At 51.2% G+C, this 26,464-nt stretch overlaps 9 protein-coding genes across 9 annotated transcripts; 3 read left to right on the top strand and 6 right to left on the bottom strand.

Moving 5' to 3' along the window:
• Positions 1-622: 622 nt before the first annotated feature.
• On the bottom strand, positions 623-2,335 carry M436DRAFT_45617 (glycoside hydrolase; the record flags this gene model as incomplete). The annotated part of the gene is made up of 1 exon (XM_013572612.1): positions 623-2,335. One exon carries the CDS (start codon positions 2,333-2,335, stop codon positions 623-625), a length of 1,713 nt encoding a protein of 570 aa, XP_013428066.1.
• A 200-nt stretch (positions 2,336-2,535) lies between these two features.
• On the top strand, positions 2,536-3,012 carry M436DRAFT_63286 (uncharacterized protein; the record flags this gene model as incomplete). The annotated part of the gene is made up of 2 exons (XM_013572678.1): positions 2,536-2,658; positions 2,812-3,012. The coding sequence occupies 2 exons, from the start codon at positions 2,536-2,538 to the stop codon at positions 3,010-3,012; spliced, it is 324 nt and encodes a 107-aa protein (XP_013428132.1).
• A 663-nt stretch (positions 3,013-3,675) lies between these two features.
• Positions 3,676-5,148, bottom strand: M436DRAFT_45762 (MFS general substrate transporter; the record flags this gene model as incomplete). The annotated part of the gene is made up of 3 exons (XM_013572636.1): positions 3,676-4,579; positions 4,631-4,859; positions 4,917-5,148. 3 exons carry the CDS (start codon positions 5,146-5,148, stop codon positions 3,676-3,678), a joined length of 1,365 nt encoding a protein of 454 aa, XP_013428090.1.
• An 866-nt stretch (positions 5,149-6,014) lies between these two features.
• Positions 6,015-9,929, bottom strand: M436DRAFT_81353 (uncharacterized protein; the record flags this gene model as incomplete). Its single annotated transcript, XM_013572839.1, has 1 exon — positions 6,015-9,929. The coding sequence occupies one exon, from the start codon at positions 9,927-9,929 to the stop codon at positions 6,015-6,017; it is 3,915 nt and encodes a 1,304-aa protein (XP_013428293.1).
• Positions 9,930-12,095: 2,166 nt separating this feature from the next.
• Positions 12,096-17,453, bottom strand: M436DRAFT_13020 (uncharacterized protein; the record flags this gene model as incomplete). Its single annotated transcript, XM_013572375.1, has 2 exons — positions 12,096-17,006; positions 17,061-17,453. Coding segments are annotated over 2 exons (5,304 nt in total), but the record flags the coding sequence as incomplete, so codon positions are not given.
• A 785-nt stretch (positions 17,454-18,238) lies between these two features.
• On the bottom strand, positions 18,239-20,324 carry M436DRAFT_63282 (uncharacterized protein; the record flags this gene model as incomplete). Its single annotated transcript, XM_013572677.1, has 4 exons — positions 18,239-18,554; positions 18,613-19,979; positions 20,048-20,135; positions 20,191-20,324. 4 exons carry the CDS (start codon positions 20,322-20,324, stop codon positions 18,239-18,241), a joined length of 1,905 nt encoding a protein of 634 aa, XP_013428131.1.
• A 493-nt stretch (positions 20,325-20,817) lies between these two features.
• On the top strand, positions 20,818-22,489 carry M436DRAFT_45189 (kinase-like protein; the record flags this gene model as incomplete). The annotated part of the gene is made up of 4 exons (XM_013572527.1): positions 20,818-20,863; positions 20,917-20,969; positions 21,024-21,432; positions 21,489-22,489. Coding segments are annotated over 4 exons (1,509 nt in total), but the record flags the coding sequence as incomplete, so codon positions are not given.
• Positions 22,490-23,536: 1,047 nt separating this feature from the next.
• M436DRAFT_63280 (DUF1115-domain-containing protein) lies at positions 23,537-24,325 on the bottom strand (the record flags this gene model as incomplete). Its single annotated transcript, XM_013572676.1, has 2 exons — positions 23,537-24,168; positions 24,229-24,325. 2 exons carry the CDS (start codon positions 24,323-24,325, stop codon positions 23,537-23,539), a joined length of 729 nt encoding a protein of 242 aa, XP_013428130.1.
• Positions 24,326-24,695: 370 nt separating this feature from the next.
• M436DRAFT_44878 (uncharacterized protein) lies at positions 24,696-25,938 on the top strand (the record flags this gene model as incomplete). The annotated part of the gene is made up of 2 exons (XM_013572478.1): positions 24,696-24,799; positions 24,858-25,938. 2 exons carry the CDS (start codon positions 24,696-24,698, stop codon positions 25,936-25,938), a joined length of 1,185 nt encoding a protein of 394 aa, XP_013427932.1.
• Between the last annotated feature and the right edge of the window lie 526 nt (positions 25,939-26,464).

Here is a 26,464-nt window from a genome sequence, read left to right as displayed (position 1 = left end):
ATCACCCATAACACCCACTCCTCACAAGTAAAGTCCAACTGCACCTCCTCAACCCTTATATACCACCAACCTTCCCTGGCCCCCAAGCAGCAATCCGTGCCAGTGTGTCCCACAGCCGATCTAGTAAGTCCTTAATCACTAGCGAAGCGGCAAAACCTGGGTCCGATCCCCAGGACAAGACCCACTCTTCCACCACAACCACCGTAAGTCCTTTCCTCCCACAGACAGTGGTTGAGAGTCCCAATCGTTACTTGAAAGAGTAAACCCAAAATCGACAAAACACTTTGTAAACCCCTCTTCCTCCGAGGTCGCTGGTGTTTGGGTTTCTCTGTTCTTCAGATCTAGTTCTTTTGCTCGAAAGTCTTTTGGGAGATGTGGTGTTGGTATGCTGTTGAAAGTGAATTTCTTATCTTGCACTCTGTGGTGAGTGAGTGCGGCTGTCGGGTGAGATCTTTGCATGTATACGCACGCATGGTTACTGTATCGCAGTTTCTGTAATTCATCATTGTATGTGAAAATTGATTATACGATAAATCTATCGATTCCAGATACAGCAGATACCGCCACATATGGCAATGAACAAACTGGAGATACGATACATACAGCAGCTAACCCAACCACTTTACAACCCATGCTGCTTGAAGAAATCCGTAAACGTAAACATGGACGCCTTGGGGAACCTTTCCAGCGAAGTGTAGTTGACATACTGCAACCCAAATCTAGTGCTCAACCCACTGCTCCACTCAAAGTTGTCGTAGATACCCCAAGCGATAGCACCAGTAACATTGACGCCATCCTCAACCTTGGCAAGCAACAAGTTGTTCAGGTACCCAGCAAAGTAGTCAACTCTGAGTTGATCGTAAAGTGCATCTTGCAGAGTGGTAAAGTTGTTCTCTCCCGGCTCGGCAAAGCCAAATTCACTGAGCACAATGTCTTTGCCTTTGGGTCCGGTGTAGGTCTGTTGGAGGTAGTTGAGGAAGGTGCGCAGGCCGGTGGGGTCGGACTTGAGCCACGAGGCTCCGAGGTCTGCAGCAAAGCCCACGTCCCAGCCCGACGCGGTGACCTGAGATTGAGTGACACATGTTGGGTAGTTGGGGTGGCTCGAGTTGGAAGCACATGCAGCGGATCCTTCAGGCAGAGCAGCGATCACATCGGTGGTGTATCCGTCGATGGCGAAGAAGTCACAAGAGCCAAGGATCATTGCGCTCTGGGCGGTGGTGAAGTTGGGGAGGAGATCACCAAGGGTGTCCCTGAGCGAAGCTGGGTAGTCTCCAGTCTGCCAGACGGGAGAGTTGAACCAGCCCAACTGGTAGTCGTTTCCACGAGCAACAGCCGCGGTGTCTGCGGCAGAGGTGGTGTTGCCAATGTAGTTGTTTGCCGAGTTCTTGAAGGTGACACGTCCGGTGCCCTTGAACTCGTTTCTGTACCAGTCCACGACTGCTGCGTGGGTCAATAGCACATTGTGGCCACAGTAGTACTGGGCACGAAGTCCAGTGACGCCGTATTGTGGCCAGTAACCAGATGGGAAGCCGGGGTATTCGTCTCCGCAGAATACTTGGGGCTCATTGACAGTGATCCAGATAGGAACATATTTGTCATAGCGGCTCATGATGAGTTGTGCATAGGCCAGGAAGTCTGCCTGGATCTCCTCAGACACCCATCCGTTGTAGTCATTCATGAGAGCAAGAGGAGTATCCCAATGGAATAGAGTAATAATGGGTTTGATGCCAGCTTCAACCAGTCTTTGGATCACATCGTCGTAGTGAGCAAGTCCCTGCTCGTTGACATAACCACGACCAAAGGGGAAGATTCTGCTCCAGGAGATGGTGAATGAGTAGTGTTGGACACCGAAAGCCTTGAGACGCAGGATGTCTTGAGGATACAGGTAGTAGTCAAGATCAGTAATGTCGCCAGTCTCGCCATCTGCGACATATCCAGGGACGCGGTGAGACAGGAGATCCCAGATCGAAGGACCACGGCCTTCAGCCATCGCAGCACCCTCGACTTGGTAGGCGGCACTGGCGATTCCCCATACGAAGTCTGATGGGAGCTTGTAGGAGCTCAGGTTTCCGGTCGTGATTTGCGAGGAGTACCCGTATGGAGGGGGAACAGGAGTGGCTTCTGGCGTGGGTGAGACGGTGTAGTTTATCGAGGCTGTCGACACAGGGCCAACTTGATCCCAAAGTGCCGACCATGCTTGTTCCGAATAGTCAGTCGGAAGAGATTGACCGCTTGTGGTTGGAGTAGCCGTCTGCGAAGGGTATTCTGTGTACGTGTAGTTCGAAAGCGTGGAGAGAGACAGGGTAATGGCCTCCGAAGAGAGAGTCGGGGCCATGGAGGTAGCATTGGTAGACATGCCTGGAGCGGCAGCTGCCAGACCTAGGAAAAGGGCTAGTTCCAACATGATTTGCGTGAGGATAGTTGATGTTCTGCAACGAAATCAACGTCCATCAGTGATTTATATACCAACCTCCCGGTTAAAAGCACATCCTACAGCCTCTACGTCGACATGGCTGGCAGAGTCAAAGTCATGACATGGCCAGGTTCACGGCATCGGGCTACGAGCTAGTAGTGACGATCTACGCATATGTCGCGACGGTTTCGGAAGATGCTCATACCAAGGTTGCCAGCAGAATCGGCTTTTCGAGCCGCAATCCCGTGAGTGTTTCTAGCCGTGCCGCAGATCGATACGTTCCGTCTCCCATCTAACAGACATTTGCACGACTTGTCAGGTTGGTGTCTCTGCAATGACATCGCAGCAAAGGGCTGTAGATAACAACACTTCTGCAAGTGAACACAATCGCATTACAGCATGTCTGGATCTCAATTGATGAGGTAGAAGCGAGGTGTAATGTGTCGAATCTGGGGATCTCCACTTCTCATCTCGGGGTAAACGGCTACCACGGATGGAAGAATACACGCTTGCTAGCCACATGGTTTCCCGGACACGACGAGCTCAACTCAGTCAGCGACACACGTAATGTCTGGCCGAACGATGCCGACTTGTCGTGAAGGGACCACTGGTACGAGGAACTAAGTCATCGAGCGCTACTGCAGAAGCCAGATGGTGAGGATTTGGGGAACAAGAGTGCTGGTCAGTGGCTTGGATGTTCGAAGTGGTGCCGAGCCATGTGGAATTCACACAAGCTTTCGAGGAAAGCTTCGCCCAGATCGACGCTACCAAGGAGACAACACCTGTTTTTCTGCCTTCTCGACAGTGTCTCTTTCTTCTTCCAATTTCCATATAGAAATCTCCTGGCAAACTTATGCTCGCTCGAGTTCGAAGTCCTACCTTTCTCGCACCCTCCGTCATGCTGCTGAATCCGGAGTCGACAAAATTTGATTCGCTCCATTGAACTCACGACACAGCGCCCCATATGTTCGTCGGCTATACAAGAAGGCTGCCGATCAAAAGAGGAGGTATAAGAAATGCAAAACATACAGCAGCAGGGATTCCCACGTGGTCACCCACCGTAGTACTAATCTGCCGTTCAACTGCTTATGTATGGCAGAGCGGACGGGATGCCCAGTTTTCAGCTGACTGTGGCCGTATGTGCTAGAAATGCCATACGATATGTGTATGACTCGAGTTTCTTCGATATCAGGCACTTCTCTCAGGATCTGATTTTGTATGGATTACATCTTTGTGATTGCTAGGCCGTAAAGGACTTCCTTCTACTCCGTCCTCTTGACCTTGTCAGGCAAGCCATACCAACAACCCATCATGACTACGAACAGTGCAATACAGATCGGATGCAACACAAAAGTACCCACAGCCTGCGCTAAAAGTCCAGTCAAGAAAGGTGCGACGGCACCTCCGCTGCTACCAGCACTAGACACAAAGCTCAATGCCGTCATCTGCACATCTCTATCCATCAACCTCGTGAAAATGGTCGTAGCGCATGGATACACAGGTCCGAGCAACAGGCCCAAGAGCGATACAGCAACGGCCTCGCCAACAATGTTAGGGATGAGCCAGACCAAGAGCTGGAATGCGATGGAGAGCACTGTGAGGATATAGACGAAGCGCTTCTCGCCGATCCTGGGTGCCAGATGAGATAACACGAATCTGCCTAGAGTGATGCCACCCCAGAAACCAGCAGTGACATAACCGACTTTTGCAGGGTCACCTCCACGAGCTTCGATGAGGAAGGAGATGACCCAGCCTGAAGTGCTGACTTCGGATCCTTGGTAACAGAAGATGAAGAGTGCAGCGAATACAGTGACTTTGCTGTTCAGAGCTCTTTTCATCATTTGCAGTTTGGTGGGCTGTATCTCCCCGTCGCGGCGTGGGATACGGTTACCTATCTTCAAACTGGAGGGCTCACTTTCGTAGTTGTGAAAGGCCCAGCCGGTACAGAAGAAGCAAATGACGCGGATACCGAGGGTGATGAGGTAGAAACGACTCCAGAGGACGCCGCGAGAGACTAATGCGGTAGCCATGATGGGACCGACTACGCCACCAAGGCCATAGCTACCATGTGAGGCACCAAGGATGACTGTTGAGTTTGCGAGATTGGCACAGAAGACGTTGTTCAAGGCGAGATTGAGGGCTAGACCAAGTCCCAGAAGAAGGAAACTTCACAAAATATCAGTTCTCTGTTCGCTACGACGGGATAGCAAAACTCACGCGATGACGACCACCGGGAAAGGTGGTGTGCAAGCCATGATCACATATCCGACGATCAGCATGGCTTCAGAAAACATACACGCTCTTGATCGACCCAATTTTTCCAACGTCAAATCTGTGAAGAACGCAGCAGTGATGAAGCCAATAGCATTGGTGATGAAAATCAGCGAGACGATAGCATATCCGATGTCGTATTGTTTCTCCATGTAAGGGATCAGAGCGCCAGCAGCTGTATTCCATCATCAGCATCAAGATACGAGTAGCTTTGAGGTAGGCCAGTCCTTACAAGCATCATTGATTCCATTGCCAAAGTAGACTCCGCAGACCGCAAGAATGCGATATTTGTTCATCGACGGAAAGCCCCAACTTGGGACCATTTCTGTAGCTTGAATTGGTGATGGCGGTCGACTCATCTCGAGCTCATTCGGCGTCGTTGTTGGTGCCTTCTTAGATGAACTTCCTGCTCCAGCTGCATTGCCATCTGACCGTTGTGAGTGCTGAGTCTGTACTTTTTGCATGTAATCTTGGAGTTCGATAGCTGACTCGAGTCCCGTTGGCTCTTTCTTTTTCACAGCTGGTGGGGAGGTTAGCTTGGGAGAGCTGGTGAGCTCCAAGGCCGCTCCGAAAGTGTACGCCGACATGATGTTGAGTGGTATGTAAAGACACAACTTTCCAATACTAGCGAGGACCGTCAATCCTTTTCAAGTACTACCATGTGTCACATGAAAATCGATCGTGTACCCGCAGAGCTTACAAATCTGCTAAGTCAAGGCAGTTACAGCGTATACAGAGCGTCACTGCACAGCGTCACTCGCTCTTGCTTTTGCCTGACTAGGTCCAGAAAAGTAGAAAACAAGAGAGCGCTGACAAATCTGGAGATCGTTATTGCCCCATGCCCTATTACTCATAGACGTATACTCGTTTCTCATTCGTGGTTGTCCACCATCCGCTGCGGAAGTAAGATGTGGTTGAGTCGGAATAGTCCCAATGCAGCCCCGCACACCGCTCATCTCGGAGACCTCTTTCCGTAAGACGAGATTGGAAGGTACAGCGAATTCACTTGAAAAACAGGCAAACGAGCATCTGACCAAAATCGGATCTCACTTACTGCTAACGTTCAGGATCTCAAAGTGTGATGGACAATGGTAAAGGCAATCGATATCCACGAGCTGATTAAGCTGCGTGCAGGAGCAAGAAGCATGCTAAACGCTACGCTAATGGATGTGGAAGAAATCTATATGATACATGTTACTCGGATCCGCGACGAAGAAAGGATTCATGCCCAGCATGACAGAAAGATGCAGCACCAAACTCAAAGTATCGAGAAAACGCCGGGGCAGAAGGTTAAGCTAACGGTTAACGTGGAAGGGCAGCACTACAGGCCTCAAGCATCTCCATACATCCACTTGGAGATGCTTTGTCGAAGGATTGAGGGTTCAGGTGTCGAAGCTGTACTCCTGGCAAAGCTAAACAGCCCCCCAGAGTTATTATTGTTTGATGTGTACTTGTCAGATGCAACAGCACTGACAAGACCTTCGAGGGCGTCCTCGATGATCTTCTTGCTCTCATACTGGAGCTCAGAAAGTCCTGATCCGCTGATAGAATTGGAGCGACTAGGTGCACGGCTGTGCACAGAGTTGGCACGCGAGTGTGCGCGAGAACGTGTTTCGCTGGTGGCGAGCATCTGTTGCAGTAGAGTGACGACTGCAGAATCGGGCTTACTGATTGTTTCCTCGTCAAACTTCTCGGCCAGCGTATGGCATTCTACTACTGCTGCCGCTTTATCGCTTCGTTTCTCGACGAAACTGGTCGGCAAGTCATTCAATCCAGCTTCGTCAGGCTTGTTGATGCAAACTTCTTTCCAGCCACTGATTTTGCCCTCCTTGTTGTGGATTGGCACTCTCTTTGTGGCCACAATCATGGCGGATGCTTCTTTAGCAGGGAAGCTTTTAGTCTTCCGGTGGTCGATGAATTCAGACAGGTCTTCGCCAACGACAATGGCGGTATTGGGGCGTTGATCAAGAAGTGGAGATTGATCTTTGACCATCATAGGCGAGTCCACTCGATCTCCATTAGTGCGCGAAGATTGAGAGCTGTATGAACGAGTCTCCATACCATCCGCAGCCTTCGTCACGACATTTCCAAGAGCTTCAATTGAATGCCGGCCCGCAACGTGGTGATTCAATTCGCCCTCTGGCGAGCCTTCATTTGGGAGATCGGTCTTGAGAATTCGCTTGTCACGAAAACCAGTCTTTTGTCCGTTGTCATTGCGCTTGTATGTGCGTTGGATCGAATCCATATCGTCTGACTTGATCACCTTGATCTGGCTGTCCTGGTCCGATCCACTGCCATTGGAAGAGCACGTTGACTGCTTTCGTCCATTGGCTGTGCCAACATGCCTTGGCAGATTTGGAGAATCATCAGGTACAATCAACTTGTACCGGACCCGTCTGCGGAGGGTCAACTTCCTCACCGTCATAGCCTCGGCATCCATAATGACCGTCGAGCAAATATCGATCCATGTCTCTTGGCTAAAGACTCTGAGGTTCTCTGATGGTTCAACCATAGGTGATGGCTCAGCTCTCATCGCGCATTTGACCTCATTGACAAGCTCCGCGTAGGGTCTAGTAGCTTGTAAAGCGTAATCAGGGTGGAACTTGCCAAGATATCCAGCGATTCTGTCATAGCGAGCGAATCCTTGAGGACCATGAATCTTCTTTTCCTCACTGCCATCACATGCGACGGGTTTGTGCAGAGGAAATTGGGCTCTGCCGCTGGGAACTTTGAACCTAGACATCTTGGGAGAAATGTTGCGAGTCGCACTGGCGATAGGTGTACATCCAGGGAAGTCGACATCGACAACGCCCTCATCCTGGTTGTAGGTGTAGGCGATGCCAGCATAGTCAGAGGCCGGTGGATCGAATTGCAAGGCCGAGGTCTTGTGAGCCATGGTAATCGGAGACACACGTGATGGGTTCTTCTTCCTCCTTGGCTGGCTATTGCTCTGGTAGAACTCCTCTGGATCATGCACTTCTTCGACCATACGCACTAGCTTATTGGAATTCTGACGAGCAGCAAAGCTTTTGCTAGTCTTGAGAATACTTGCAGGTTGCTCGCGCTGCCCACTGCTGGCAAAACTATCGCTTCTCTCAGTCAGCGAAGACTCGCGACGAGGCCTGAGACTCCAAGTGCTGCTTCGGAAACTGTTCCACAGACTCGTGTTATCGGTACTGCCGTTGCTTGTGGTCGTACTGCCTGCGCGTTGTAGATGTCGCATCAGGTCTCCTTGAACATTCAAGCTGCTACTAGGACGTGTTTCTGGGGAGCCTGATGGCGTGTTCCGGCTTGATGTTGGTGCACTGATCGGCACGGCCATAGTACCTTTGCCCAATATATCGATCTTACCCGAAGTATTGACGATGCTCGACTTACGAGTTGATGGTGCTGAGTTGTGAATAGCTAGTGTCTTGGCTGGCGAAGTGCCAGGAGAAGCATGGAGAATCGGCTCGAAAATAGTCGGAGTGAGGGGGGCCTCCTTCAGTGTATGTCCGTTTGCCTGTGCCTTGGCACTGTCAATTGTCAAGCTTTGATTCGGACCATGCTCAGCACGTTTCAAGCCTTGTGTGAGTGCGGAAACTTGATTGTTGGTTGATGTCAGGCTGCTCGAAGAAGATCGCCTCATGCTGTTGAATTGTGTCTCCGATGCCGGGCAAGGAAACAGCTTTGCAAATATGAAGATGAGATTCCGAGCCTTATTCTGGTCCATGCTCACAATCACAGTGCGATTCTGGGCCCTGTCGAAAGTCATCTGGGTCTTCTGGCGTTCTTCGCGCAGACGAGCCTGGTGTTGTGGAGGAGCAAAGATGTTGAGCCAACCTAGATCCGCACTCAGAGCTGCTGTCAAGGCGGCTTGCATGAAGTTGATCTTGTGCAAATTGAAAAAACCTCTCTTGGAGTCAGCGTCTTGTGAGACGCGTGTGTAATCACGCAACTCGTCTCGCCAGATACTCCAGTCACGTTGCGGTCCAGCCTGTAACACTTGATAGCTGCGCGATATACGATCTACTGCCGCACAGGAGACTTCAACGATCTGAGGCGCATGCTCGAAGGCGCTCGGTTCGAGCTTGACCAGACGAGGGACGGTCGGCGAAACAGCAGCCTTAGAGCGTGCAAGTGCCTCAGCCTTCACACGAAGCTTTTGCTGGACTTGTATCAGAGCAGTAGTTCTCAGAGCGTCCAGGGCTCTAGCGTATATATGCCAATCATCGAGAACGGTCTGCACAGGGTCGGCCTGGTCTGGAAGCTGACTCTGCGACGCGCTGCTCTTGGCCAGAGGCAGGAGAATGGCTACGCCGAACATTGGAGTGCTGAAGCGCTTCTTTCGCGTACATGATTGCCGTGCTGCATTCGTGGATGTCGTTTGTTGCACTTGTTCGGGAAGATCTTCGTCGTGTATGTTGACACAGAACGTGGTGCAGATGAGCAAAGCATCTTTTCTTTGATTCGCCGAACTACGAGAGCTAGGCTTAAGGGGAGAGCTCTCCTTTGCCGGGCATGATCCGAAGCCAGGACGTGGTGACGACCTTGGGCGAAGGTCTTGTTTGTCGTCTGGCGGCTGACGTTGAAAATGATGGAGTTTTGTGACGGGGCCTTTGTATCTCATCGGGGCTTTGCCAAACATGCAATCCAACCATGAGTCCATTTCTTCGGCAGTATTCTCCACAGGGAGGTTTATGTCTTTGCGGGCATCGGCAAGTGAGGAAGTGGTAGGAGTACGGCGAAACTGAGTCGAGGGAACGAATGTTGAATCGAGTCGAGGCATAGACGGGCGGGTTGGAGGAGAGCCATTGCGATCTGGGACGACAGAAATGGTAGATCTGTGTCCACGAGAGGGCTGCGTGCGTAGAAAGCTACTGCTAGTTGGAGACTGAGGACCTGCTGAAGAAGACGGCCTGCAGAAAAAAGCCTTTGACGGACTGTTCGAGTCATCGGATCTGTCTCTGCTGGTCTTGTGGGCCCAATGAGAGTCGAACAGTAGGCGGTCTATTGAGACACCGGTGTCATCTTGGGCGATTATTATTCTAGGCTCCTCGTCCGGCGAGAGCGGAAATGTGGTGGTCGTGTTCTGGTCGTATAGAGGCTCGATTGGCGTGGTTGTAGGAGTTTTTGTGTTCTTGTTGACGCGGTCGTACGACTCTCTAGGCGGAAAGAGAAGGGACAGACTGCGTGTCGAGGGAACGGGTGCTTCGTTGCGTTCAGGCTCCTGAGATTCTCCTCTCGAGCGTGAGAAGCGGTGCATCTTGTTTGTGAGGGCACTGGAGTTCAATTTGAGACGGGCATTTGCGGATCCAACCAAGCTCTGATTGTTGACTGGGACTGGCGGGCGTAGCAGCACATGCTAGGCGACAGCGAGGTTGGTGTCGCGTGCGGGCTGTTGGGGAAATCAAAGCCCAGAGAAGACTGGTATACCCCAGGAAATTTGTTGGCGTCGGCGAGCCGTTGGAACACGATGCTGGCTTGAAGAGAATGATGGGGTCGGGGTCCGAGGCCAGATGTAGAGACAAGAAGCACGCAGTCTGAATTGCAAACACCAGCTCGCAGAGATAAGAGGCTTGTCAGGAGAATTGGCCGGGCGTGAATTGAGTTTATCCAATGCACCGATGTGAGTAGATCCCGTCGATATGTGGAGAGGCATGTGTAAAAAGGAGATCGCTCGCGTCGCGTTACGCAGTCGCTGTTTATTTCTTTTCCTATCACTCCTCCTGCAATGTGCATCCCAGCTCCCCGGAAGTGGCTTGACAGCTCGACAGGGATGCCTCGAGATGCAGGATTGCGGTGTGCCGTCCTGTCTTTGATTGATCGATCTGTTGCTTCCTTTCCCTCTTGCTGCTTATCCTCAATCTGCACCTGCTCGTACTCGTCGTCGTCAATAAAAGCCTCCACCTCAATTGAGACGCAAAGTCTGGTAGACAGCCGTGGTGCTTAACCTAGCGGCCAATCTTTAACCGTCTTCGTGGGCTTTCAAGCCGATCTTTGTTATCCGGTTGCTCGAATTCCAACGATCCGATTTCTCGTATGCCGATATCGCTGTTTTCTGGGGAAGGTGCAGACCAGTATGACGTTGTAGGGGTTTGGCTCTCGCGGAACAGAGGAAGCATGCATGGAAGCAAAGTCAAAACTCTCCAAAAACGAAGAATGACAGGATGCGCAAACGACCTTCAAGCCCTCATCTCTTATCTTCCCCTTGATCATCACTGAGTCAAGCGCTTGTCACAGAAACAGCAGGCACCACCGAGCACCACCGACTGCCAAGGACGTCAACATCTCCAGACCGCAAGAATGCAGGGTCCATGTGACGGGCACGCATCCCTCTCGCATGGCTGCAAACGAGACCGACCACAACCAACAGTAGCACAGCTACGCTACACCCGCATTCAATTTTCAAGATCGCTAGAGCCTCTTGTTTCTGCGACTGATTCGCTTCTCACGCGCCCAACTGCAAGTGCAAAGACTCATATGCCATCGTGTCCATAAACCCTCAGCCACGTTGCAGACAAAGGGTCACCTGCTCATCCCTCTTGCCTTTGCGCCCTGCTTTTCTTGCACCTTCACCCGCGCTGCTCAGAACGATTCGATCTGGACGACGGCCATGATGCAAATTGCCGGTTTGAGCTGCCTAGGAGGTCGTTCGCTAACTCGTACTTGCAAACACAAAATGAGGTCACCGAGTAAGGAAACGCGTCTCACTCATTGCGGCTTGGACAGTCAGACGCCGTGACACAATGTGGCTGTTTGTCCCCCATAATCACTATCAGGGACTGTCTTCGCCATTGCACTGGATGCGGAACACTGCGTTATCATACAGAAAGCAAAGCACCGCGGGAAAACACCACCTTATCTGATAGAGTACGGAGACGCCAGCCCTACAAGCGACCTGACTTGCAACTTCCTCAACCGCATGCATCATCATCTCTTCTCAGACAATCTGGAAACAACCAGGAGAGACGGGACGAAAACTGCCGAGCCGGGGGCTCGATATTGCTCTAACCGAACTCCCGGAACCGACCCGGCAAGTCACAAGTATACCACATTCGATATCTCCGGCTGTGTAGCGAAGAGGCTCAAGAGAAACATGTGAAGGTTTGTATCTCTGACATGTGAAAGCGCCTGAAATTTGTAAAGGGAGTGCATGTATCATGTTGTATATGTTAATTGACACGAAAGACAACATCCACACTCTTGTGCGCAACAAGGTAAGCATCACCTTACCCACACCCCAACACTCCAACACCACAGACCTTGCACCTCCTTTCCTTATCTCATGTAGCAGAATCAAAAGCCCAACAGGAACACCTATCCAGTCTTAATTCAGGTCACGATGACTCCCCGAGTCGGACAAGAAAGACTTGAACCCCTGTATACTCGACCTCCTACTCGTGCTCAACCCAATCCTCGGGCTCTGCTCCGCGTAACTAGCATTCCTAAGACTGATACTCGGCGGCAAGCCCAGATGCGGTATAGCACTAGTCGCACTCAACACAGGCGTCTGCCTAGGAGTTTGCCTGGGAGTCAAGTGCGGACTAGGACTAACAGCAGGCCTCAACGCATCCTCATAAAACACCCTCAATTTCTCTGCATCTGAGCAGAAGAGCTCCAATTTCTGCGCCACCACTTCCGGCTCGACGCTGGCTTCTGTAAACGAGTTTTTGGAGAGTACGCTTTGGGGCTCGGTTTGCTTGAATGCACTGAGGAAGGGAGAGGCATGTGCTGGTGGTGCTGGGGTGGAGAAATTCCGCTTGTCTCGCCTTGCGATGCCGTATCTTGAGGCTTCGCGGGCGGTGTTGCTGCGGTTGACGCAGAGGCGGTTTGCGGTGAGCATCAAATTTCCATCACCATCGATCTGCAAGAGCAAGCCGCCGGACTTGTGGATGAATTGTGTGAATTGATAGTCTGGCTTTCCCCATGAGTAGCTCACGTCTACGCCTGGATCAAAGGTGCTGGCAGCTTCGTAGTCGAGCACAAAGTCGAATTTCCTGACTAGCGCTCTTTGGTAAGGGTAGCTTTCTTCGTAGGCTGTTGTGCCTGCTTCCAGATACTGTTTGGGTGTTCCTTTTGGAGGTTGTAGGGCCAATTTGATGGTGTAGGGTCTTCTGAAGGGATGAACTTGGAAAATGGCATGGCCTTCTGCGATAGGCAGTTCAACCAATTTCAATCCATATCTCTCGACACTTGTTGCCCAAGACACTAGAGCATCCTCGATGAGTTTTGCTGTCACATTGATCCATTCGAGACGGATGTGGTAGCAGTTGTCTGGATTGTGAATGCGGTCGTAGTGCAGTGTGACGATCTCTGGACGATACGATTTCTTGCGATGATCCACATCATAGCGTAGACTGCGGCTGAGCTCAAGCTTAGACTTCTTGCCAGAATCTGGCTTTAGTATACCCTTATCCGAGTCTTTGCTCTCGTCTGTATCGGAGCGAGGGCGAGTGTGATCAGATGGCCCTATCAGTGGCGAGCGCGCTTTGTCTACAGGACCAATCTTCGGCGATCGCGTCTTATCGACAGGCAAGAATTTCGGCGACGCCTTGGAGCCTTCGTGCATGGGTGTTGGAGGAACAGATCGACCTGCCATTCCAAACCATCCAGATTTGTTCTCTGGATAAGGTGCAGTCCGATATTCGGACGCGACCTGGTAAAAGTAATTTCCATCTCTGAACTGATGCTTTTGGACTGCATGGGTAAACAAGCCCTTTTTCATAAGCGCATTCCCCAATTTGACAGCATCTTCTCTCGTATCGATATCCTTGAAGTTGACGAGAAGGAAACTAGTCAGATGATCGCCTCGGAAACATTTCCAGTGTGTTTTGAAGTGCCATCTGCGGTCAGCCACCGGTATGCCCTTGGGCGGGTCTGCCTGGAGATGTTGTGCGAGCTTCTGCATGTCAAAGTCGTTGGTGTGATACAATTCCGATTCTGCAAAGAGGTCGTGACCTGGTTCATCTTGCGACAAAGCTTCTGCTAGCCCAGTTGCGTGATTCCGAACAATCATCGAAGGATCGTGAGTGTGGTACTCGATAGCCAACGGATTGGGATCCTTGCGCCTCTGCTGCAGGGACTGCTGGAAACGGCGTTCCTCGGGTGGAATATAGCGGTGCCTCTGCCATATCTGCGTGAGTTTCTGTATACCCTCTAGTCGAATCTCTTCTTCCGAGTTTTCGGAGACGAAGCCCAGTTGCCCGCTTCTGATCTTGTGATCAACGGGTATCAAGACGAAACGCGCTCTCCAGAAGCGCATATCTTGTGAAGTGTGCTCTTGCTTGTACCCAGCGAGGTGATGGTCGATCGCGTTCCAGTTATATGTCGGTCGCGGGTTCTTGAATATAACGGGGCGCATCTCGTAGCCTTTTCCCAGATAGGTGCGGATGTATGGATGATAGGCCACTGTTGGGTCTACCGCGCCAGTATACTCGACTTCTGCAACGGGCTTCCTGTTGTATCGTCGCACCTCAATCTCGCCGTTCTCCGTGCAGACAAGAAGGTGGATATTATTTCCCACCGTCATCAATACTGTGGCGCCATCTTCTGCCATGTAGTTCTTGTCAAACACTTTGACCAATGAAGCTGCTTTGGTACCCGCAAACTCAGTGGCTGCTGGACCAACAACTATCTGGAAGCCATGCGATAGTCTGCACGCAATGAGTTCTCTGATCAGGGCTTCTCTAGTCTTTGGCGCTTCAGACATGTCATCATCGTCTAGAGGCAGTATCTTATACGGTGACTCTGAGTACTCGTTGCGCAGCTGTTCGGCTGTGGGGAAGTATTCTGCAGTCAATGGCAGAGAAGCCGGTGAGCACAAGGACTTCCATTTCACCACCGAGGTGGGCACGGGCTTCGGGAAAATGTGCTGCCAGCGACGGAATTGGCTTGCTATGCTCATGTTGTGCTTTTTCGGATTCGAAGGATTGAGCATTGTGAGCCAAGGGGAGATGGCCGTGAGAGGAGACAAGACTCGATGGTAGTCGGCCTTGTCCGCAATGGTGTCTGGTGTAGAGTCGGACATGCTGGCATTCTGGCGTCCCACTTTCGAGACGTCGCGGACTACGATATCCTCAAGCATCTTCGTCGCTGGTTTACGATACGTTTCGGCCTTTGTCGACTCCTCTTCGTCCTCTCCATGTTCCGAGACCACCGAGTTGGATCTGATAGTAATCGGGTTGCTCCGTTGAGCCATGCTTGCTCTGTCCGAGTCAGCCCGATCACTAAGGTCGCTGATGTCGGTTCGTGCCAGACTGGCTTGTGATGGCTTTCGCTGCAACGTATGCAGAAGTTGTTGTGTCAGACTGGAGAACAACCCACCACCACCACCAGATTTGGAGACAGGGGGTATCGGTGGAGCTTCAGATGTCGGAGTGCTGAGTCCTGCACTTTCACTGCTGACACTTATACTGGCAGTTGATTTTGCCATTCCTAGTCCTCCTACTAGACTGATCTGGCGTGGCATGGGAGCTCTCCTAGGCGTTGTTTTCATAGAACGTATTGACGACTGTTTGGGCTGGTCCATCTTGGCTGAGGGTACGGCACGTTTGGGAGGAGATCTGTTATCAAGGTATCCGACATTTCGTGGGCTCTCGCCAGGTCTGGCATGGGTCGATGCAAAGCTGCCTCTTGGTTTCTGAGGCGAAGTACTGAACCTCACAGTAGTGTCCAAACTGGCCCGAGATGACTCAATCGGGGTCTGATCCAATATTGTTTTGATTGGAGGAGAGTCCTGTGTCCTGAAAGGTACTTGCTTGTCGTAAGCGGCCATCCAGTCGACCAACTCTTTGCGTGTAGGCATATCCATCTTCATGTGAGACTCATCGTCATGATGCTGCGGCGAGCCACTGATGTACCCATGGAACGATCGTGTCGAGCCGTAGCTTCCGGAGAGCTCCTCCGTGGGTGCAGGCTCAAGATGATGTCGTTGTTGGCGTGGTTTCTCGATACTTGCATATCCAGGTAGCATCACTGGGATTGCAATATCGCTCATCTCGGTCTCCATCAGACCCATCATCTGCAGTTCGTACATCCGGCAACTTGTGGTGAACGGATCATTTCTCTTCGATCCCTTCTTTTTCTTGTAGTTCAGACCGTATTGAGTGCGGAGATGCTCCTCGTCGGAATGTCCTGTCCAGAACGAAACATCGATCCAGTGTGGCAGAGCATAGCTCCATTGTACTCCAGATTCCATCAGTGTACCCGGTACCTGTTCTTTGTTGTTGTTACTACTGCCTCTCCGCATGAATCTGCCTGTACTTCTAGGTGTGCCGGTCATGTGACTTTCCAGATAGCCAGCCTGGCGAGGTGTACTGCCTCCTTCGAATGTGTAGATGTCGGATACAACCGGAAGGCCAGGAAGGATATGAGGGCTCCTGTATCTGAACAGAGGTACAGAATGTAGAGGCATCCTGGCCAAGGATACCAGATCAACACCCATACCACTTGCAACCAGAGCATCAGTCGTCAATTTGAGTATGTTGTAGTCGACTTCGAATATTCCTGTGCCTGGGGTAATGATACATAAAGAGATGCCAGTATGTACGAGATCACGGTCAATGTAGTCCTTGGAAAATTGTGATGCAGCGAGATTTATCGCTTCCAATATATTGCCTCGTGCCGATGTCGTAGGTTGACCAGCAATGATAGACTCCGTTTCAGTACGCGCTTTTACTGATGCTAGCGTCTCTGGAGGTGGACCGTAAGCATCTTTGCCGCCTACAACAGAAACGTCCTTCAAAAAAACTTTGAACTCCCTTTTGAGCTTGTACAGAATGTCAACCCATCGGCTGCTTGCTGCGTCAGTAGTGACTACTCGGTAGTAGTCTCGAGATTCGCGACCGTTCCCAGGCGAGCGTCCGTTGTTGGGTGGCATGTCTGCGTCCTCTTCTCGACGAACCAGCACACCTCGTTCGTATTCCAGCCGAGTGAACATGACGATGCTGACCAGATGATGTACGTTGAGTTTCTGCCAACGCTTGAATAGATCGGGCAGGAAACCGTTGATGACCTTGTTGAACATGATCTCGCCAGATCCCTCTGCATCAAAGTCCCACATTTCGCGAGACATCTGCACAAATATCATATACTTGGCAGATTCGCTGCGAAAGATGGGCTTCGTAGAGGCCGAGAAGAAAGCTGAGCTTACTTTCTGTCCGTCTACGAATATGTTCTTCACAGTGACTTTGATACTGCCTAGGAAAAGCAGTTTCTGGCCTTTGTAGACAGACTTCTCACTCAATACTGCTACTGTTAGCCTCCACATATCCGAACGTGCCAGATACTGGTCGCGAAACACAATCTCCACATGAGATGCAGAATGGACATCCTCAAACACCTACAGAGATGTCAGTCATACTCAAAAGAACATGGAACAGCAGTTGTATTATACCGGAAGGACTATGGCCTGCATGTTGTTGCGGAAGCCGAATGCAGATGCTGCATTGCTATGAACAGAGACCTGAAGCCTGGGCTGCTTCCGTTTCTGCTCAGGAGTCATGTCGCGAGCTACAAAGATCAAAGCTCTAGCAGGATCTGCATGTTTCTCCATATCTGATACTTGCTTAACGGATTTTCTGCTACCATGGCGGAGAGATGTCTTTCCTGGTGTATTTTCCGGTCTCGTGGCATTCAGAGCTGGCGTGCTGATGGAGAAATCATGCGTCGAGACTGTGTTTTTCAAGGCCGCAAGTTTACAAAGAGAGCCTTCATCGAGAGCTACGCGATCGGAGTTGAAAACCACAGTCTCTTCCGAAAAGCTGTCATCGTGAATCCACAGCAAGCAAAAGTGATGCTGTCCGGAGGTCGACATGATTGTGGGCTATGGCCAAAATAGGATCAGGCGCATGTCATCTATTCGTGCGGTTTCCGAATTCGGTCATCTCGCTCAGATTGTCGTGCAAGAATGGTTCTGTTCCATTCCGTTACTCGATAATGATAGTTGATAAGTGTTCGAACGATAGAGAGAGCACGCGTCTTGGTGGCCCGAGTCAAACAGAGCAAACATTTATGACCTTGTAGAAGGTACGACCCGGACCGATGGTTTTCAGACGCTACAGATCATCATCTAACCATCATCCTATCAAAAGCCGAGCGATGGGTCTAGAAAAGGTCAAAGCCTCTGGCTGGGACTACACTCGCACGATCGGAAGCTGTTGTGGTTGATGTGTACGTTCGTTTGTGCTGGAGGCCTGAGGCTGGCGTATTGACACCTAACCAATAGCTATTCGGCTGCATCAGTTGTTGATCATCTAAAAAATTTCTTAGGGGCTTTGCTATAATTGTGTCTCTTGTCGTTCAACTCCAAGATCTTTGCGTGGGCAGAGATACATCGCTCCTGTAGTCGAAATTGTTGACAACAACCACATTCAAACTTGAGCTTTAGCATCAAGAGCAATTATGATGGTCGACCACAACGCTTCTTTTACGGCCGAACTTTCCTCGATCGGATAATGGCTATCTCTTTGCAGACAACGGCCGAGAGCTGTTTACTAGTTTTTCCACACTTCTCAACTCAGAAGCGGCGTGCTGGAACATCGCATGATTCAAGCAAAGTTACTCTAGACTACTCTAAGCATCTAATGTTAGTTTATCCAAAAGGCTGTCTATTTTGTTAAGAAGAATCTGGTAGTTGATTGCATCCTGGGCAAATTCATCACCAGCAATCTCTCCATCCAGTGTGCGGATGACCAGAGTGTTGTGGTCGGGCGCATCTTGTGGTGGTGTTGAGCCCGAGTGGACGCCGACACCTTCGTCGTCTGCAAACATGACTTCGTCCTTGCCAGACAATGCGGCAGGATCGAGGGTTTCTGTCCCGTCCGTCATCTGCTCTATACCCGAGTCTTCCATTCGCAAACGGAAGCGATCGGACAGATAATAGCGAATACTGTGAAAAGATTAGCGACTACGTCTTCTGTGCACAATTCCATACAATGTAGACTCACTCATCAATAAGCTCAACGGTATCAGTTTCTTGACGTCCTTGAATCCTCGAGGCACTCTCCTTGACCAGTTCCTCAAAGTCTGGATCATCAATGAAACGCTCCAATCGGTAGGCAATGAACCGAGCACCAAACTCTTCGAGACGATGGACACGTGTGTCCCAGCCAGCGCGAATGATGTCGTAAACGTCTATCACATCCTCGGTGGCTGTTTCGCCTCGCGGGTTCTCTGCTTCCACTACAGAAGCACCGCCGTTACCGAGGGTTGATATGATGACCGCAGCGCGTTGCTTTAGCTTCTCGATGAAAAGAAGGTCGGCAGCAAAGAGGACATCGACTGCGACCTCTAAAGAAAAATCTGCCTTCTCAGTGTAAAGATAGGTCAGGACAATCTCCAGCACCTGAGGCGAGCAATCGATAGGGATGATATGAAGATGTGGCGAGTCTTGAGCCTCCCTAAAGCTGGAGGAGAACATGGCGCTGAAAAATTCGGATCGCAACAGCATAGCGCGATGTGCAGGAAAGAGGACTGACTTTCGTTTTCGGGGTGTGGTTGTCGAAGCCTGATCTGGCGAAAAGTTCCCGATTGGTATGCCGTTCAATGGGCCCTCGGTATTGCGAACCGATTCTTGTGTTGACTGTGGCTCGTCTGCTACTTCTTCCTCTGGTTCATCGGCTCTGAGCAAGACGTCGGCGAAAATGGCATTATCTCTATCCCATTTCGCTTGGTCTGCCTTTTCAGTGTCAGTGTGGACCTTGTGTCGTAGCACATTGGCTTGGAACCAAGTGACAAACTGATCTCGACCACGAGCCATCTCTTCTGTCCTACGTTGTCTCGCCATACGCCTGTCGCCAGCGTCGATGATGTTCTCGAACAGCGTGGGAACCTCGAGTTGTTTACCCAGCTTGTCGATTCCTGCCAGGATGGCCTTTTGCTCTTCCTCATCATCACTGAGATCGGCCGATGCTTCTCCCAGATACAAGTAGCGGACGACAGAATTGAAGGACTGAGAAGGTATCTTTGGCGGTAGCTTCCACGATGTAGTATCGGGTTGACGGGCAAGCTTCTCGGCAAAGTAGGGAGAGCGAGCAGCAAGAATGAACTTGTGCAGAGCAAAGTCTCGGTCGTAGGTCGAGACAAGAATGTCAGATGTCTTTGGCTCGGGTCGTGAAAGCAACGATGTCGTATGGGCAGCAAGTGGTTGAAGAGGATCGGTAGACTTTGAAAAGTCGTACTGCAGTAGCAGATTGCGAATGCGGTCGTTCAAGGCATTGTACAGACAGCGTTCACCCTGGAAGGTATCACGCTCACACAAGGCTCCGGACTCGAGAAGGTGTTGGCACACCTCGTAGTGACCACAGAGACTGGCCTGCGCACCGAGTCTATTAGTCGATGTTGTTGCGGTCGGTCTGTGCAGCGGGATGGAGCACGACGTACCAGGATCAAGGGCGTGTAATCATATCGGTCTCTTGCGTTGATATTGACACCAGCCGAGATTTGCTCTTGACACACTTTCAGGTCGCCCCTGGACCAAGGTTAGTTTACACGCAAACAGCTAAGCAGAAGGACAGATGTTTTACCTTCTGCAGGCTTCACAGAAGATACGAAAGGCATCGCTAGTGTCGAGCGGATTGTCCTCTTTGAGATGGCCGCTGTTGATTTGCTGCTTTTCGGCAAACAGGGCGGCCTCGATCTCATGCTTTTTGACGACCATGGCAACTTGGATGTTCTCTCTTCTACACAAGGCGGACACGACCACAGACCATTCCTCCTCTGCCTTGGAAATATGTATATTTTGTTTTGCACGATGCAATGACCAGAGGGCCGTATGCGGGTGGCGTGGCCCCACAATGACGATTCACATCATGCATCAAGACCCTGACAGGGCACGCCAGCGAGTCCGAGACAGGCACGAGCGCCGAGCGAGTCAAGGTCGGCCAGCCGTTGCCCCGTCGATGCTAGTGTTGACTTTTGCAAACACCCACCTACGGCCACCACTTTTGTCCCATGCCCTCCCGCCAGAAGCCCAAAGGCTCATCAGCTCTCACCCATTGCTTCCCACTTCCCACTTCTCCCTCAGCTGGCCATGATTAGCGCCTAGCCTCTCTGCTCCGTCATATCTCATTTGTCGCTCTGTCGCTGCCTACTTCGACATACCTTTTCTCTTCTGTTGATTCCTATACAACATCAGTCGACTACCTAGCACAATGGCCGAGACAGAGGCCGAGAAGTACGAGGTCCTGACCAAGATTGGTATGCTGTTCCGCCCATCTCCCGGACTCATGTACTCTGCTGACACATCTCAGGTCAAGGTTCATTCGGCATCATCAGAAAGGTCCGCAGAAAGAATGACGGCCTTGTATGTCCTGCACTCAGACCTTTGTCTGTACCTCACCGCTGACAGGTCTCCCAGATCCTTTGTCGCAAAGAAATATGTTACACCCGCATGTCACAAAAGGAGCGCGAGCAGCTCTCGGCAGAGCTCGATATTCTACGAGGCCTTCGCCATCCCAACATTGTCGCCTACTACGAGAAGGAGCACCTGAAGGCTTCGCACGACTTGCACCTTTACATGGAGTACTGCGGAAACGGAGACTTGGGCATGATGATCAAGGACCTCAAGGTCCGCAACGAATACGCCGATGAAGAGTTTGTCTGGACCATCTTCGCACAACTGGTCAGCGCTCTGTATCGTTGCCACTACGGCGAGGATCCGCCAGATGTCAACAGCAACGCTCTCGGGCTCACTAAGAATGCGCTTCCCCTCAAGAGCAAGCAGGCACACAAAATGATTCTCCACCGTGATCTGAAGCCTGAAAACGGTACGATCTTGTTTTCCATTGTCTACTCTTGTACAGAAGCTGACGGAAATTTCCAGTCTTCCTCGGTGAAGGCAACGCAGTCAAACTTGGAGACTTTGGTCTCTCCAAGATCATTCTTTCTCACGACTTCGCCTCTACCTACGTCGGCACCCCCTTCTACATGTCGCCCGAAATCTGCGCCGCCGAACGCTACTCTCTATACTCGGATATCTGGTCACTCGGCTGCATAGTCTACGAGCTCTGCACCAGAGAGCCTCCATTCAACGCTCGCACCCATCTCGAGCTCATTCAGAAGATCAAGCTCGGAAAGGTCGCTCCTCTGCCACGCATATACTCCAAGGAACTCTCAGACGTCATCTCTGCGTGTCTCCAGGTCAACCCAAACTCAAGACCTGACACAGCCAGTTTGCTTAACTTGCCCAGAGTCAAGCTCGTACGAAAGACACAGGAAGGCGTCATGGTGCTGCAACAACACATCACCGCAAAGGAAAACGCAATCGCTGCTCTCAAGTTGGCACAAGATAAAATCGCACGCCTGGAAGCCGAGAAGCAGTCGATGCACGATCAAATGGACAAGCAGCTCAGAATGGAGTGGGAGGCTAAGGCTCAACTTGAGATCAACCGCCAGATGGACGCGGCTGGAGAAAGATTGCGGGAGCACTACAGCAGGCTCTTTGAGCAACAAGTCGAAGAGGAGGTGGAAAGAAGAGTTGCTTCGCTGCCATCATCACGCACCAGCTCCACGAACTCAGCCTCAGACACCATCGAGCCGCCCAGGCGTTCCTCAACACCCACACAATCCTTGGAAGAATCTTCTTCGCTCGTCACCATAGGAGAGGCTGACGAGGAAGGCCCCAGTCTCAACGCTCTTTCTCTGGAAGACTCGCCACTTGTCCAGAGACACAAGCCCCTGAGATCATCTAACCGCACTCCCTTCACACGCGCAAAGACGTTTGCTGGCACAAACGAGGTCGCTCCCAGCCCCATGGATATCCAGATGGTTGACCCCAGCCCGATGAGCATTGCTTCCCTGAATTTGTCACCGCGTAGGAACGCACCTCTTGAAGGAAGCAAATTGAGACAGCCTACTTTCAAAGGACCGAACATGTTTGATCGTGCTACTCACAGCAACCTTACTCTATTCCCTGGCGACGAAGCCGAAGACGAAGATGCCTTCGGTTCAGACGGTGGTTCGCCCATCAGATCCAGACCCAATAGCAGAGAAAACGACCCTTTCAAGGTCCTTGCTCAGCCCTCGAGGCCCACAGTGTCGAGACAAAAGACCATGCCCACACAGCTTCAATCGCGCTTGAAGTCGGTGCCCAACCTGGCACCCAGCACGAGACGTGCTGCAGCATCACCGAGCCGCTCTCCAATGAACAAGGGTGTCCCAATTAGTCCCAGCAGAAGAGCACCCGCCATTCCATCTCAGCCCTCCAAGACAGCTCTGGCCACCAAGAAGGGCGCAAAGGGAGATGACATGCTCAAGACCGTTCACCGCAACAATCTGCAGCAGGGCATCCAAGGCCGCACTCTGGTGGAGCTGGCACAAGCTAGAGGCATCTCCAGCCCATCATCTAGCATGGAAGTCCCCAAGGTCTCGACAAAGGCAAGTCTGGATAGAGAGCCTCTGTGGGATCCTGAACGCGACGAGATGCCCTCGCCTTTCCTGATCAAGACTCGCAGAGTCGGAATCATGCCCCGATAGGCAGATTCAATTTTCTCATTTTGTTTTTGAAATTGTGGACGAAGGCAAAACAGCGATACCAATTGTTTTCATTTGTGCGTTCCAGGGATGACCGGCACGCGGTTCGGCGGCATGATACTGGCATTGAGATGGAGTTACGAACACCTCCTGGATCTTTTGTCTGCTTGTTGAACTTTTGGAGTTTTTGGGTTATGATGACGGCGTATTTGGTTTAGGTTTTTCTCATGGGGTGGGATGAGGCAGGGACGACCTCTTGATCTCTTGTTTTTCTCGTTCTTCTCTTTTCTCCATCAAGACACACAAGACAAGATAGCCATAGCATAGCGTCTTGCGCATTTCGTACTCTCTTACATTTCAAAGATTCGCACTTCAAACTGTCTAATATCTTGAATCATGCTAATCTGTCTTTGCAATCTTCATGGCTTGGAGAAACAGGTCGGCAGTGTCAGCGTCGATCTTCTTGAGTGCTTCTGCGATTTCTCCTAGTCCTTCGACTTCGAGCACACCATGTCCAGGACCACAGATACGCTTATCAGCAGTTTCCTCGCCTCTGACCTGTAAAGCTTGCCAACGCAGTTGTTTTAGTCGACGGATGAATTCGTCTACTTGGTCTTCGTCACCCTCGACGAATATACTGCCCGGATGGCCTGGACGACTGTAGCCGCTCAAAGACAATTCCTTGGACCAAGCTTGTATATCTTTCCGCTTCGAAGTTGCTAGCAGGTGATGCGACCATATGACCACACGCTTGATCTTTGCGGAGTGTTGCTGGTGAGCACTATTTCCTTGTCGAGGTTGATCTGCATCTTGATTGCTTTCGGTCAACTCGGGCAGGAATTCGGTGAAGAGGGTTACGACGAGATCGAGCATTTCCACGCCTGCTTCTTGCTCGTCTACCAGTTCTGCCAACTTTGCTCTTCCGCGTTTGCGGGTCGAGGTATCTACGTCACTTCCGCATGAGAGATATACATGCGGCTTTTGGATGTCTGGATAGGTGTCTGGAAGAGAAAATTCGAGAGCATAGCTGGCTGCATTTGTTGAAAATCAGCCAGTGTTGTATTTTGGCGGGCGAGCGGAGGATCAGGTACGGTGGATGGTCAAGGTAAAGTTTGGATCGGAGGTTATGGCTGGTGTTTCGAGGTTGGGTGCTGGGTTGCTTCTCCAGGAGAACTCGGAGGGGTACATTGTGGTGAGCAGGGTCAGCTCTGCGGCCTGTCGTTCGCGATTCTCTTGCATCGCGACTTGTGGATCTGTCTGAGACCGAGTGATGCAGGAAGAAACGATGGACTTGTAGCATGAATGACGGAGTAAGTGCCAAGGAAGATGGTAGAAGCTCGGGCCGGGTGTTGCTTTGGTTGCGGAGGTGACGCTACAACGTGAGAGAAAGCATCCACTGTTTTCCTCTGTCTGCTATATCTGCATATCGACTCACATCCCCACCACCCACACGTGTTGCAATCATCGTAGGAGAAGCTTAGGATCTCGCAATCACACTACCGTCGGTCCTGATACCCACCGTCCCACCCCCGACCCACGGCCTTCACACACTTCAACCATGAACTCGATACGCGGGGGCATGCAAGTGCATGCAGTGCCCGAGAGTGAGAGAGCTGTCGATGCATCTGGTAAACGTCTACCATGGGGCTACGAGTTTGCCGAGTACGTCGAATCACATCCGCGACACCAACAACAAGACCCCGAACTAACTCCCACAAAGTGCAGAGATAGGCCGCAGACGAGAACCCGAGGAAAAAGGACCATTCGGACGCTCGGTACGCCGCCGTGGCTTCTCGCGCAGCAAAACAGCAACACCAGCTCGCAAAGAGGATGTCGTGCGACAGGAAAACATGCAGACCGAAGACTTCATCTTTACTAAGTACAAGGATGAACTCAAAGCGAAAGATCCAGTCCAGCCCATACAGAAGCCCTCCGACGCAGCTGCATCACAAGCAGTCGATGCTGCATCGCCAAAGGAAGCAACAGAGGTCATCTTGTATGGCTTTGGCCCAGAGTCGCAATGGGCCGCCATCGAATACTACGAGCGCATCTCCAACGGCATCGTCTACGAAGACTACGATCGCCATCCTCCCCATCAACGCTACGATCACAGCATGACGCACAGCCGCGCAAAGCTAGCACAGCGCTCGCTCTCGCAGCACGCGCTTCGCAAACGCAACGCCTACCGCGGAGGAGACCACTGGATCAAAGTCACCTTCGACAGCCCCGAAGCCGCCGACCTCGCCTGCCACTGCTCTCCACACCCCATCCACGGTTTCCTCGTCTACGCTGAGCCCTTCAGAGGCAGCGGTCCACCCAGAGACGCACCTATCCCCTACTCAAATGCTGGAGCTCAAATCGATGGCCCTGCTCTGCCATCAACCTTCAGCACCAGGGACACACCCACCGACTCCTCCAACACAATCTCTTCAGCAACCATAACCGCCCAACCCCAATCCTCATCAACCCTCGCCACCACCTCCTCCTCAACCACAAGCTCACTCGCCCCTACAACCCCCGTCCAAAAACGACCCATGCGCATCCCCGGCGCCACCCGCGCGATCCTCAAACCCGCCGACTTGGCCTTTGCCGAGCCTTCAAAATCCGTGTCTTCATCACTGGCTTCATGGCCGTTGATCAATTTGTTCGTCGGTACAAAGGGCGATGTGATAGGTTCCGCCGTCCCTCGCACCGACAACGGAGACTTTGACTGGAAGAATGCAAGTCTCTACTGGCTTATCTTTGCGTGGTTGGATTACTGGTTGGGTACTGATATGTGTGGGTTGAGAGGGGACGATTAGGGAAGATTTGATCATCATGAAAAGGAGGGAGGGTTGTCTACAGACGTTTACAAGAGATGAGGGGGTTAGGGGATTTGTGCATAGCGTCTGGCGTTTTTTTTTTGGTCCCCCTCTTCGAAAGGTCACAGTCATCTGCAGCGACCAAGGAAAGGAAACGGAGTTTAGGAGAATGAGCAAAGCAAATCAGAAGTCACGCTACAAAAAGGATGACAAGAAGCATGGTGGAGAAACGAATCCAGTCTGTTCTTCACCGACCGATACCGAGCTGTCCGAATCCCCTTAAGATCATGCCAAAGCTGCCTTTTACTCTATGCACTAAGCAGAAGACATCACTCAAACCCTTCCATCTGTTGTTTCTGATTTTCTATGCATCAATCACAATAAACAAGAAGGAAAGCAATAAAGAAGCTGTAGAGGCCAAAGTAAAAACGGTAAAGAAGAAATAACGACGCAAAGAGAGTATTCGTGTAACGAAACGGTCAGAAGAAGAATCTGAGAATCAAAGTTGAATTACGTATTAGGAAAA

This window comes from Aureobasidium namibiae (assembly GCF_000721765.1).
Source record: "Aureobasidium namibiae CBS 147.97 unplaced genomic scaffold scaffold_7, whole genome shotgun sequence".
Lineage (NCBI taxonomy): Eukaryota > Fungi > Ascomycota > Dothideomycetes > Dothideales > Saccotheciaceae > Aureobasidium > Aureobasidium namibiae.
The sequence above is the reverse complement of the archived record's forward strand: the minus strand, read 5'-3'. Positions and strand labels throughout refer to the sequence as shown.